A 14306-nucleotide genomic window follows, 5' to 3' on the forward strand; every position below is an offset into this window, starting at 1 on the left:
TAGTAGTAGTAGTACTTGATGATAATAATAGTAGTAGTAGTAGTACTTAATGATAATAATAGTAGTAGTAGTAGTACTTAATGATAATAATAGTAGTAGTAGTAGTACTTAATGGTAATAATAGTAGGAGTAGTAATAGTAGTAATAATAATAACGATGATATGAGCACTTTTTTTAATAAAACTGCGTGTCAAACATCTGTACTTATTCTTAACTTTACGACAAAACGATAAATGAATACATTACGTCGTAGCAGTGATTACTTTAAGCTTGACTAAATATATTTTTATTATCTGATTACGTTTCACTTTCAACTGCAAATTTCACAATTTATCGAATTGCATGTTCATGTTCTAATACGAGGAGGGGGTGACGATTAATCGTCGAATATAAAAATACGATAAATGTATGCACACAAATGTTTAAGACATAATTGCTTATTCATCGGTCGACGACAAGGAACGTTTTTGTCAGCGATTTCCAAATCAAAAGTTGTTAATGCTATCAGACAATGGTTTCTATCTATAAAATGATTATAATTGTCTCATTTTTATACAGTTATATTACAAGAACTTAATTCACACTGTTATCGTCAGGATGTCAATGGTCGAGGATTAATCGTTTTACAACAATCTTATAATCACGCGTTTATGGTAAAACTAGTTTCGAAATGTATAAAAAAAGAAACAAGAATATTTTACCCTGAATTTCAAAAGGAATAGGTTGCACGTACATTCGTGTATTATTTATCGAAAAATGAAAATATGTGCAACGAAAACTGATAACTCGTGCATAAAGAAATAGATAAACTCACTGGCGTAACGTGTATACGTACATGTCGTTTGAACAATCAGTGACGTCTTGATACTTTTTAAAATATTGTCGCGTGAATTAATTTGCACTCGTCAAAAGACACTTTCATACTGAATTTTAATACGACGTTTGCACAGTGGGAAGAAAAAAAACATTTATTATCTCGGCTTGAAACTAAGCCTCGAATGCGCTCGAGCGAATGGAGAATTGCAATCTTTATCGTCGAATATCTCGTAAAGAATAGCTCGTCGATACAAACCCGAATGAAATAATTGTAATTTTTCCAAGTCACGAAGCCTTGCTAAAATCAATTTTCAACACTTGACGCGATATCATTGTCAGGGTTAGCGCCGAACTAAATACAAATTACGCGAATAATCGTGAATCAACAATTTCGATATTAGTCACTCGATACATTTTTCTTTTTTTTTTGTTTCCTTATCTTATTTCATTGATTTAATTATCGTATTGGCCGTGTCGCATAACGACGTATCCATCAAGCACGTGTTCAGTTTCTTTCTTCTGTCGTATCGTGAATATTATCTGGCCTGCGATAAATTCTAACACAAACACTCGTTACCACGTCGATCGATTTTGAAGCGTTAATCGGGGAAGATACGCGAAAAATAAAGGAAAGAAATAACACTCGATCCGATATCAACGATCAGCTTCAAGTTACACTTGAAATCATCGAACACGATTACCGAAATCGTCGCAACGCGTCGTAGATAACGATCCTACGCGACGAAAGAATGTTCATTCCTAATACGTACGATTCGCAGATCGTTTCACGCCCCGATTAAACTAATTCGCGCATGTACCACTCGACTACCATTTTAAAATCATATTTGCCGCTTCGTTTCTCGGTTCGAAGCGACAAGGTAAGGTCAGCGCTAAGAACATACTACATCCAACTAGCGCTTCTATTTTTAGAAATCACTTAATATGTTTTGGATTGGTTTTTTTTTAAACAACGTACATAATAGTGGTCAGTATCGTACGCGATCGCGTGGGAATTTATTGCCCTAACGGAAACTCGAGCGAGTTATGATAACGATAGGTTCGATATTTGCGAAAAGAAAGTTGGTCAAGATTAGGAACACAAGAGAGTGCCACAATTCGTCTGGTATTTACTGAGTGCACATGCACGATTCTCCCAGCATATACACACAGTACGTAATCATCTAACACGTAATATCATTACCTCACTGGCCTCCGTAACAAATATTTGCACATTTATGTAACTCACTCGTCTATTCGAGGAAAACTCGGAAGAAAAAACAGTGGTCTCGTTAGATCATTTTGAGTCGATCGGTCTTGACGAATTATTATTAGAACGTCGACTGGCAGTTCAGTGATTCTCAGTTTTTGTTCCTTTGTTTAATTCGTGGTCTTGATTGCTCTGCGATCGCTGGTCGTTTTCACATTAGTAATCTCGGTTGAATATTTTTCTTAAATGTATTTATTATTCTTCGAATCCGTTTCGAAAGATCCCTTTAAACTTTATTTTAATGCCAATTGAAATGCGCGAGAATGATCGTTTAGAACGAAAACGTTTATGTAATTGATGAAAGATTGTGACGTCAATGAATATTAAAAGTCTGCTCTTAAAATCAATACCTTTGAGTTGGGTTTGTTTTAATTACTTCAGAAGTCGCTTTGAGCTCTGTGTTTCTTAGAGTTAAATTTCCTCCAAGAAAATTTTCTTAGGTTTCTTAGAGCTCTGTGTTTCTTAGAATTAAATTTCCTCGAAGAAAATTTTCTTAGTTTTCTTAGAGCTCTGTGTTTCTTAGAGTTAAATTTTCTCTAAGAAAATTTTCCCAGTTTTCTTAGAGCTCTGTGTTTTTTAGAGTTAAATTTTCTCCAAGAAAATTTTCCTATTTTTCTTAGAGCTCTGTGTTTCTTAACATTAAATTTTTTCTAAGAAAAATTTCCTAGTTTCCTTAGAGCTCTATACTTTTTAGAGTTAAATTTTCTCCAAGAAAATTTTCCTAGTTTCCTTAGAACTCTATACTTCTCAGAGTTAAGTTTTCTCTAAGAAAATTTTCCTAGTTTTCTTAGAGCTCTGTATTTTTTAGAGTTAAATTTTCTCCAAGAAAATTTTCCTAGTTTTCTTATAACTCTATGCTTCTCAGAGTTAAGTTTACTCTAAGAAAATTTTCCTACTTTTCTTAGAGCTCTGTATTTTCTAGAGTTAAATTTTCTCTAAGAAAATTTTCCCAGTTTTCTTAGAGCTCTGTGTTTCTTAGAATTATATTTTCTTGAAGAAAATTTTCCCAATTTTCTTAGAGCTCTGTGTTTTCTAGAGTTAAATTTTCTCTAAGAAAATTTTCCCAGTTTTCTTAGAGCTCTGTGTTTTTTAGAGTTAAATTTTCTCCAAGAAAATTTTCCTAGTTTTCTTAGAGCTCTATACTTCTCAGAGTTAAGTTTTCTCTAAGAAAATTTTCCTAGTTTTCTTAGAGCTCTATACTTCTCAGAGTTAAGTTTTCTCTAAGAAAATTTTCCTAGTTTTCTTAGACCTCTATACTTCTTAGAGTTAAGTTTTCTCTAAGAAAATTTTCTTAATTTCCTTAGAGCTGTGTTTTCTAGAGTTAAATTTTCTCCAAGAAAATTTCCCTAGTTTTCTTAGAGCTCTATACTTCTTAGAGTTAAGTTTTCCCTAAGAAAATTTTCTTAGTTTCCTTAGAGCTCTATGTTTTCTAGAGTTAAATTTTCTCCAAGAAAATTTTCTTTAAGAAAAGTTTCATGAAAAGTTTCTATTTATGTCGTTACCATTTACTTCTTCGTGAAAACTGGCCAGTTGGATGTGCGATTCTAACATGCTCGATGTTGAGAGGACTTTTAAAGACCGATTGGCTCTCAGCTGATCGTAGGGAACGTGTTTGTGCAGTGACGAGTGACTGGTATCGTCAACAAAGATGCTTTCGAAACAGTCTCCAACGAGGCAGATCGATAGGAAAGGATTGCAGTCGTTGATGAGAAAGGAGAATATACACGGTGTAAAAAATTATTCGTCGCGACATTTCTATCGTGAAAAATTCATTGGAAAATCGTACAGCAAAGTTTTTCCGTAGTGCGTGCTATAAATAATTTTTCGATACTCTCTATATAGAGCTGCTATCAAGCTTCGAGCTGATATTCGCTAACGATTGGCGATATTGGGATATGATAAAAATTAAAAAAGAAAGTTAATTTTTTTTTTCAATTCTATTGGACCTAATATCATTTCCTTAAAAGAACGTTTATCTTTACGGTATTTTAATGGAAATAATTGGAAAATTATTCTTGCAAACTGTTTCAGAATCTTACTAAAAAAAGTTTCGTAAAATGGATAAATTTACCATGTCGTGGTGCAATAACGCGATATAATAGCGTATTATTAGTACCTTAAAACAATTAATCACAAACGGAATTCTTAACGTATACATTTACTGTGGAATTTGTGCGCGAGAATTTGTTTTAAAAACAGTTTCATCCGAACTATAATAAATTTTGTCTTTTCTCATAAGCAATAACGTCACGATAGCATACGTTAGAATTACGTAATGTATACATAGTTGTCTTCGCCATTTCTCACACACTTGTTACGTTAAACTGAAACGAATGAACCACTTGTGTATAAAATTATGCTTAAAGAAATTGTACAGGGTGTTGAAAAAAAAGCCTCAACGATTTATAGTAGTTCTCCAGTGGAGTAAAAAAATATTTAATTTACATACGTGGGTCTTTTAGGTGAACTTAAATCGAGTGATCGAAAAGGCTATTTAAGTAAGTAAGAAAAGTTAATCTTTTGTCGAAAGAATTGACATGTAAATCTATATTGATTAGACACTTTGTTACTACATCTCGGTGAGTACGACAAATCCTTTAAGTCTCGAATCTTTTTCATTTAACAATCTTTATAGAATGTTGTGCATTCATCTGGGGTTCTCGTAGCGTGTCTGAAGAACTATTAGATTTATCGACGACGAAATCATCGAATTAACGCCCGTTAATTCCTCGAGAGACTTAATTGCGTTCAGTTAAAGCTCATATAGCTTTAACGAGAAACATTTCTTAGTTACAATTAAACTGCTAGCGACAATAATCCGAGTATCTGTATCTTCTCTGGGAAATAAAACACGAAGAGACATTAGTGTCAATTTTCAAGATATTTTACACGAAATGAATCAATTATAGGTAAATAATAGTAAGAGTGTGGAATGGAGCAACATTTTTCATACGAGAAACGTTCAGCTTCGAATGCTCTATTATTCTATTGCAAAAAGCAAGAAAAGTTGCATTAGAAAAATAAAAAAAAAAATTATTAGAATCTTCGAGATTTGATTTTACCTTCTTGAAGAATTTTTGTGGACATTAAATTTTCTCTATGTATGCAATAGAATGGTCTATATGTGCACAAAGTTTTATTAACATAAGTCTTAGGTGAGAAGAATTTTTTTATAACACAACGTGCAAATACTTCTTGGTGTCACTGTATAAAATACAGTTAAAATATCATTTACCAACGTAGCTTACACTCATATTTTTTATCGTACATTCTCGTGCACGGATAGTAATTAACGAAACATGTATTAAGTATAATCTTTAACGGTAATCACTATGACAAAAGCACGGTGAAAATTGACAATGGTGAACTTGTGGGTTAGAACCGATCGAAAAGTGAAATCGAATAGTTGAAAATTTGAAAAACAGTCGTGGACGTATGAAAAACTGTCTGGAAGAAGATTTAAGAAGGTACATGCAGAATATTTATTACCAAAATATATAGAAGAACATCCAATAATTTTCGTCTATTAATCGATAAGATTTTCATCAATATTAATAAACGATCTGATTCCCTCAAGTGGTCAAATACTTATGATTATATATTAGGTAATATAAGTCGTTTGTACTTTGACAACATAGTTACAATATTTTAATATTATTAACGAGTAGAACATTACGTTCGATAGCATCGAATTTCAATCGTTGATAAAAATAAAAATTTTTACACTCGTATACAACGCATATCGAAACTATAGGTAAACTTTTAATTGATTAATAAAAGTCACAAGAGCAAATCCATTCTAATCTATATTATCTATTTCTAATCTATTTCCTACATGGAATTAAGATTAGAAGATGTAAAAATTTCAATACCTTAACAATGCCTTTTTTTCATTTACAAGCCTATCTGTCATAAAATTTTATTATTTGCTTTTATGACTTTTATTCCACGTAGAAAAGTTCCATATAGGAAATAAATAAAGTCTACTTAATCATTTTAAAATTAAATCAATATATTAAATTATGTATAAATTATTAAATTTTCAATTTGATAAACAAATTTTATGAATATAAATATATTAAATATATTATTATGCTCGTAAACTAAAAGAAAAAAAAAAAAAGAAAAAAAAAAATAGAAAAACGTTGTTAAGTTGTTCAAAACGCTTCATTTCCTGACCTAAGTTCCACGTGGTATAAAACGTATCGTAAACTGATTAGTGTGTTTAAAGAAGACATTCAAACTAGCGACTCGATTTTTCATGCGTGTTTCGTTAATGCGCCGCGACATCACTTATAAGTTGTTGACGCTCGGAATTCTCGCGATATCGGGCGTTATACGTTATGTGCCACATCGAACAAAGAACTTTGGTCAGAAAATAAAAAGTTTTGTATCTCGAGAACGTTTGGTTCACGACCCGATCGTTCGGCTGGACTTTTCCATTCAATTTTGCGAGTTGTATTAGACCACGACGATTATACCTACAGCCGGCGCGCCCTGTCGAGTAAATATTAAATATTACGAACGGAATTTATCAAGAAAAATGCTCTATGAGGGAAATAAACGGGGCGATTCGGTTTAATTTTAGACGCGAGCAATTGGTTGTCGTGTTTACAAGAAACGGTGCTGTGCCCCGAAACTCATTTTGGAAATTAACATTTCTCTCGGTTAAACATGGCCCTCCACGTGTACTTTCAACGCGGCCAATTTGCCGAACGCGTGTCACACGAACGTCGCGATGATAATAATAATAGCGCGGCAAATATTAAACGCGTAACGAAGAGAGCGGCCGGGATAATGTTTAAAAGTCGAATAGATAACCGTTCTACGCAGAAATTGTCATTGTACGTCAATTCCTTGAGAAACTTAATTGCGTCGAGTTAGAGCTCGTGTAGCTTTCATGCAAAACGTTTCCTAGTTTATAGTTCAACTCGTCGGCGGGAATAATCCGAGTGTCTGTGCATTCTCTTGGAAATGAAACACGAAGAAGCCTTATTACTGACTCGAAGTATACAATACAAATGAATGTATCTAGTTTGCGGAGAGAAATTTAAGAAACGACGTGGATCATATGTATCAACGTTCCAGGTTATAGAAATCATTTTATTGTAATTTTGGCAACGATTTGTCGCAACATTTAACCGATCGCTACGTTTGGATAAAGTAGACGATCATCGAATCAGTGTATACAAAACACCTTGAAATGATTTAGAACGTACGACTGGTAGGAGTTTAATAGAATGAATAAGTCATGTATGTACGGTGTTGTTTAGAAATATATATTTATATATTCATAGTTCGAGGTGAGGATGTTGATCTTCAGTCGATCTTTTGTATCGATTTTTCATTGATCAATTTTGTCGTGAGACGATTTCTTTGATGTAAATTCGAATCCCATTTTAAACAGTGTAACGAAGTTAAGTTAACTTAAATTAAGAGTGCAATTCTGGAGTCTTCTACGTCAAACGAGTTAATGTATGTTTATTTTTCAACATCTTTTTCCTCGTGGAAAGTACAATCCAAGTAGAAACTTTTCACGAATAAATACACCATCGAAAATCTTCTTCGTTGTAGAGATATAAACATCGTTGCTGTTGTTAAGCTAATTGCAAATAAATATACGGTTGTTGCATCATCGTTGCTGTTATACTTTTAGTAAATAAATACACGACTGAAGATCCTCTTCGTCGTACAGATTTAAAAATCATTGCTGCTGTTAAACTATTTGCAAATAAATACATAATCGAAGATTCTCGTTGTCGTAGAGATTTAAGCACAATCGTTACTTATTAAATTATTTGCAAATAAATACACGATCGTTGCATCATTGTTACTGTTAAACTTTTAGTAAATAAATACACGATCGAAGATTCTCTTCGTCGTACAGATTTAAAAATTATTCCTCCTGTTAAACTATTTGCAAATAAATATATAATCGAAGATTCTCGTTGTCGTAGAAATTTAAGCATGATTGTTGCTTGTTAAACTTTTAGTAAATAAATATACAATCGAAGATTCTCTTCGTCCTAAAAATTTAAGCGTGATTGTTGCTTGTTAAACTTTTAGTAAATAAATATACAATTGAAGATCCTCTTCGTTGTACAGATTTTAAATCATTCCTGCTGTTAAACTATTTGCAAATAAATACACAATCGAAGATCCTCTTCATCGTAGAAATTTAAGCAAGATCGTTACTTGTTAAATTATTTGCAAATAAATACACGATCGTTGCATGATCGTTGCTGTTAAACTTTTAATAAATAAATACACGATCGAAGATCCTCTGCATCGTACAGATTTAAAAATCATTCCTCCTGTTAAACTATTTGCAAATAAATACACAATCGAAGATCCTCTTCATCGTAGAGATTTAAGCAAGATCGTTGCTTGTTAAACTATTTGCAAATAAATACACGATCGAAGATCCTCTTCATCGTAGAAATTTAAGCAAGATCGTTACTTATTAAATTATTTGCAAATAAATACACGATCGTTGCTGTTAAACTTTTAGTAAATAAATACACGATCGAAGATCCTCTTCATCCTACAGATTTAAAAATCATTCCTGCTGTTAAACAATTTGCAAATAAATACACAATCGAAGATCCTCTTCATCGTAGAAATTTAAACACGATCGTTACTTATTAAATTATTTGCAAATAAATACACGATCGTTGCATGATCGTTGCTGTTAAACTTTTAGTAAATAAATACACGATCGAAGATCCTCTGCACCGTACAGATTTAAAAATCATTTCTGCTGTTAAATTATTTGCAAATAAATACACGATCGAAGATCACCTTCGTCGTAGAAATTTAAGCATGATCGTTGCTTGTTAAACTTTTGGTAAATAAATACACGATCGAAGATCCTCTTCATCCTACAGATTTAAAAATCATTCCTCCTGTTAAACTATTTGCAAATAAATACACGATCGAAGATCCCCTTCGTCGTAGAGATTCAATTCATGGTTGCTTGTTAAACTCGTCCATCTACGAAACGATATTCGAGACGCACCCACTGTACTACCCGGCCATCGATCGATTCAACTTCCAACAAATTGTCGCAATAAATCGCCAGCTGCCATAAATCTAGCCGCAATTACCAATACAGACGTAAACGTCACGCGTACCGGATAAATTGGCTCGCGTGACGTCACCGTTACGAAAGACAATTATCCGGAAATTTATAATTTCGACATTGTCGATATTCGACGTGCACGTTTATCGATCGTGTAACCGTGTACTACCCAATGAAACGAATCGCAAAGGAAAACACAATAATCGCGAATCGTCGCGCAGTCTCACGCGAGATACTCTAACACCAGCCTTGAGATCGTACGAGTAATGAAAAATGCGCGGTGATCGATGTCAGAAATATTTATAAGTGGTGTCGAAATTATAAATCACACCTGACACCGGGGTCTTCGCTATCTTCGTAAGCTGTTATAATTGCAGCTGCTTTCGAAACGATAAACGTAATCTCGTTTGATGCCTTTCGAGACTTTATGGTATTACGATCGTTGCTGTTCGAGACTTCCGTGTGTAGGTGATCCATGGTAAAAGAAAAAAGCACACGCGCGATACGTCGTATATTTCGTACTGTAAACACGCAACGATATCTAATCAGAAATAATGTGTTCGTTGGATTCGTAATCTGATACGAACTTTGAATAATTCCGTCTGTTGACATTGTCTTGTTTCATAGATACGTTATGTCTATGTTATACACAACAATTTTCAACACTCCGAGGACAACTTCTGTTTAGTCAACTCTTTCTAACTCGTGTTACAACTTTAGGATAAATAAAGCTCGAGTTTTACGCCTCGAGTAACACCGTTACAACGTTTCGTTCTGTCTGACTCGTGTCACAAATTAACAGTAAATATACAGTATGGTAACATTTTGTTTTCAAACATTTATTCTCTTTACTTCTGAATTGGAGAGCTTGATGATGATAATAATATAAGCGAAGCTCAAGTTTCAAGTTCCAAGTAGTACGTACTCAAGAAGATATAATGATATATTGTTACACATTATTATTGCACAAATTTACCTATCAGGCGTAAACACAGCCTTTTAAATAATTCACTTTTCTTTAAATTATAAAGCAATTTAATAATTCCATCGATCTCAGTTTTTATACAAAGCTAGTGTGTTTCTTGATTTTAAAAATAATTTTTTCTCCGATTCTTGTCGAGGCATCTTCCAAATTAACAATAAATCGACCCCGGTTACACGTATCGTTTTCAAATTGCAATGAAACATACGTTTGAACATCGTTTCAAGTTTCGAAGGTACAACCCTTATTACATTAATAGGCTATTTTTAACTATAAGTATTACGAAGCTATCGATGGAGCACTCGTAGCAATTCATGCGATTCGTCACACGTAAGTAGGTTACTCCTGTCTAGACAGAGCCACTGTGTGCAGGTTGTTCACCGAACAACGATAGCCAACCAACAGAGTAGCGACGAGATCGATCGCTCGAATGTTAACATTTTATTTTTATCTTTCGAATTCTTTCGTTCGAGGAGCTGTCTCGAAGCTCCGAACAATTATTCACGATTCGTCGTCTCACGGGAGAACGTTCAACGTTCAATTTATACTTAAAGAAAATTACATTATGAATTTTTTCGAACATTGCTGAATCTAATATCAATTTTGTGACATTTGCACCGACTTGTCGTTGCTTTCGCTCGAATGTTAACATTTTATTTTTACCTTTCGAATTCTTTCGTTCGAGGAGCTGTCTCGAAGCTCCGAACAATTATTCACGATTCGTCGTCTCACGGGAGAATATTCAAGATTTATTTATACTTAAAGAAAATTACATTATGAATTTTTTCGAACGTTGCTGAATCTAATATCAATTTTGTGACATTTGCACCGACTTGTCGTTGCTTTCGCTCAAATGTTAACATTTTATTTTTACCTTTCGAATTCTTTCGTTCGAGGAGCTGTCTCGAAGCTCCGAACAATTATTCACGATTCGTCGTCTCACGGGAGAACGTTCAACGTTCAATTTATACTTAAAGAAAATTACATTATGAATTTTTTCGAACGTTGCTGAATCTAATATCAATTTTGTGACATTTGCACCGACTTGTCGTTGCTTTCGCTCGAATGTTAACATTTTATTTTTACCTTTCGAATTCTTTCGTTCGAGGAGCTGTCTCAAAGCTCCGAACAATTAACAATTATTCACGATTCGTCGTGTCATGGGAGAATATTCAAGATTTATTTATAGTTAAAGAAATTTACATTATGAATTTTTTCGAACGTTGCTGAATCTAATATCAATTTTGTGACATTTGCACAGACTTGTCGTTGCTTTCGTTCGAGGAGCTGCCTCAAAGCTCTGAACAATTAACAATTATTCACGATTCGTCGTGTCACGGGAGAATATTCATTATCACATTGCGAATTTCTTCGAACGTTGCTGAATTTAATATCAATTTTGTGACATTTGCACAGACTTGTCGTTGCTTTTCGATCTCTAGAGAAGCAGAATATTGTAATCGAACAAAATTATAAATAAAAAGTAGATTTTTCACGTAGAAACACGTTTCAAACCATCTGAGCACGTTTCAATTGAAACAACAGCCGAACGAATTTCAATGAAATTTTATATTTAATCATAGAAAGTTAAGGTGGAGTTACTGACGACACCAGTTATGTTGCAACGTGTACTGTACCGGCTGAATCTTAATTATGACTATTGTAGTTTCGTTTACCTTTGTGACATTTAGGAGATTACGCAACAAAAGTGTTCATTCTCTGCAAAGTAAATCGGTGATAATTTATACACTACTTTCATTACATATATCCTATTAATAGATAGTATTCTATTAAAAGATAAAAGGCTGTTGAAATTGACCTTTCTTTCTTCAAAGAGATACTGGTTTCATTAAAACCAGTCTTCTTGTTAACGAAAATCTTAACACTTTCTTGTTAACGAAAATTTATCATTTTCACCGAAAAGTGTTGTTGCAATATCGACAGTCGATTGTAACACTTTAACCAATCCGCACGATACGATCATCACGAGATCGTTAAATGTTTCCTTATTGTTTTCTCTTCTGACGCTTACTACGCATCATCGACGATCAATTATAACCAGTTGAAAACCAGTCGTGGTGATCGAACAGTTAACATTTGGTAGATTCCTACGCAATTATTCCAATTGAAACGATTTCTACGCCCAATTTTTTGTTCGTCCTCTTCTTATCGAACTAATTAATAAATTTGCAATTTCTAATCTCAGAATCTACAACATCGACGATAAAGAAAAAAGTATACAAAGTTCGAGCTGCAACGAAAAAAGTACGATTGTGTCATGTATCTCTGACAAGATGTGTAAAACAAAAAAAATAGATGAAAAACTTCAAAAGAAGGTATTAGAGCTTGGAAGAAAATTTTTAATAGCGAGTAGGAAAAAACTGTGGCAAAATACACGACAGAAGTATATTATGGTTTGTAAAATTATAAATAAAACTTACTGATAAAATTGCAAAAGGATAGAAATTATTATTGCCATCCCAGTAGAGAGAACATAAGATTGCTAAGGAAGATTCCAATTGAAACGATTTCTATGCCCAATTTTTTGTTCGTCCTCTTCTTATCGAACTAATTAATAAATCTAGAATTTCTAATCTCAGAATCTACAACATCGACGATAAAGAAAGAAGGGATGAAAAAAAGTATACAAAGTTCGAGCTGCAATGAAAAAAGTACAATTGTGTCATGTATCTCTGACAAGATGTGTAAAACAAAAAAAAATAGATGAAAAACTCCAAAAGAAGGTATTAGAGCTTGGAAGAAAATTTTTAATAGCGAGTAGGAAAAAACTGTGGCAAACGTATATTATGGTTTGTAAAATTATAAGTAAAACTTACTGATAAAATTGCAAAAGGATAGAAATTATTATTGCCACCCCAGTAGAGAGAACATAAGATGGCTAAGGAAGATTCCAATTGAAACGATTTCTATGCCCAATTTTTTGTTCGTCCTCTTCTTATCGAACTAATTAATAAATCTAGAATTTCTAATCTCAGAATCTACAACATCGACGATAAAGAAAGAAGGGATGAAAAAAAGTATACAAAGTTCGAGCTGCAATGAAAAAAGTACAATTGTGTCATGTATCTCTGACAAGATGTGTAAAACAAAAAAAATAGATGAAAAACTCCAAAAGAAGGTATTAGAGCTTGGAAGAAAATTTTTAATAGCGAGTAGGAAAAAACTGTGGCAAAATACACGACAGAAGTATATTATGGTTTGTAAAATTATAAGTAAAACTTATTAATAAAATTGCAAAAGGATAGAAATTATTATTGCCACCCCAGTAGAGAGAACATAAGATGGCTAAGGAAGATTGGTTTCTCATTTCGCGACAAGTCAGCAACACACGATATGCACGGATAATGCATATTATGCACTTACTGCTGCACAAGCATATCACGATGATTTCTCGTGTAGCAGCAGCTTCAACGAAACTAATGTAAACATCTTTTTCAATCGTTTAGAAAAAGTTTTGGTTACACACAAGTTCGAAGTATAGTGTACATAAATAGAATCGTAGCTAAAAAGGAAATAAAACAATGTGTTGAACACGAGGAACAATTATCTTGCAAAAATATTCAGTTTTCAGTGCTCGATATCGTTCATTTGTGAAAAAGCTCTCCAGAAAATAATTGTAATAAAACAATGAAGAAACGTTGAATTTTTGGGTCTCGAGAACATATTTTGTCAACAAACAAATTACGTTATATACAACCCAGTGTGTTTTATATACTTTCAAATTTTCGTTAGAAATCAGACTTCTAATGTTCTCACGATGGTATACAATTTCAAAGAAAGTATAGTTTATTTTATAAATATTTTACAAATATTTTTTTTCAATTCGTTGTACATAAGTCTGTAACGAAAAAGAAAGAAAGTTCGTCTCCTATTGAACAATCAATCATCTCGCACGTTTCTATCGAAGCTCTGGATCATTGCTCTAAAATTGATACCATAATGCTGTCTTTTCCACCTCAGTGATCGCATAACCGATGAATCGATCCATATACAGTCTATTAAAAAAAACGATTAACACCACTTGTGGCGTTTGCACGCGTAACAAACCCAAGACGAGCCATGTCTGTTCATCAGGTTCAATCAATGATTGCAACAGCTATTCCAATATCACTGACACAGTATCATTGTACAAGCAGCAG

General features: G+C 33.3%; 1 protein-coding gene across 2 annotated transcripts in view; it reads left to right on the forward strand.

Annotated features, from left to right (window-relative positions):
- LOC143154380 (facilitated trehalose transporter Tret1) overlaps positions 1-14306 on the forward strand; it is a 36744-nt gene that overhangs the window by 9583 nt on the left and 12855 nt on the right. The window contains exon 1 of one of the 2 annotated variants that reach the window (XM_076326514.1): positions 1840-1985. The exons of the other annotated variant lie outside the window; for it this stretch is intronic. Coding sequence (XP_076182629.1) covers positions 1957-1985 — 29 coding nt within the window. The 5' untranslated portion in view covers positions 1840-1956. Of the gene's footprint in view, positions 1-1839; positions 1986-14306 lie in introns of those variants that run through there. 2 annotated transcript variants of the gene reach the window in all.

Source organism: Ptiloglossa arizonensis, chromosome 14 (genome assembly GCF_051014685.1).
Source record: "Ptiloglossa arizonensis isolate GNS036 chromosome 14, iyPtiAriz1_principal, whole genome shotgun sequence".
NCBI classification, from domain to species: domain Eukaryota; kingdom Metazoa; phylum Arthropoda; class Insecta; order Hymenoptera; family Colletidae; genus Ptiloglossa; species Ptiloglossa arizonensis.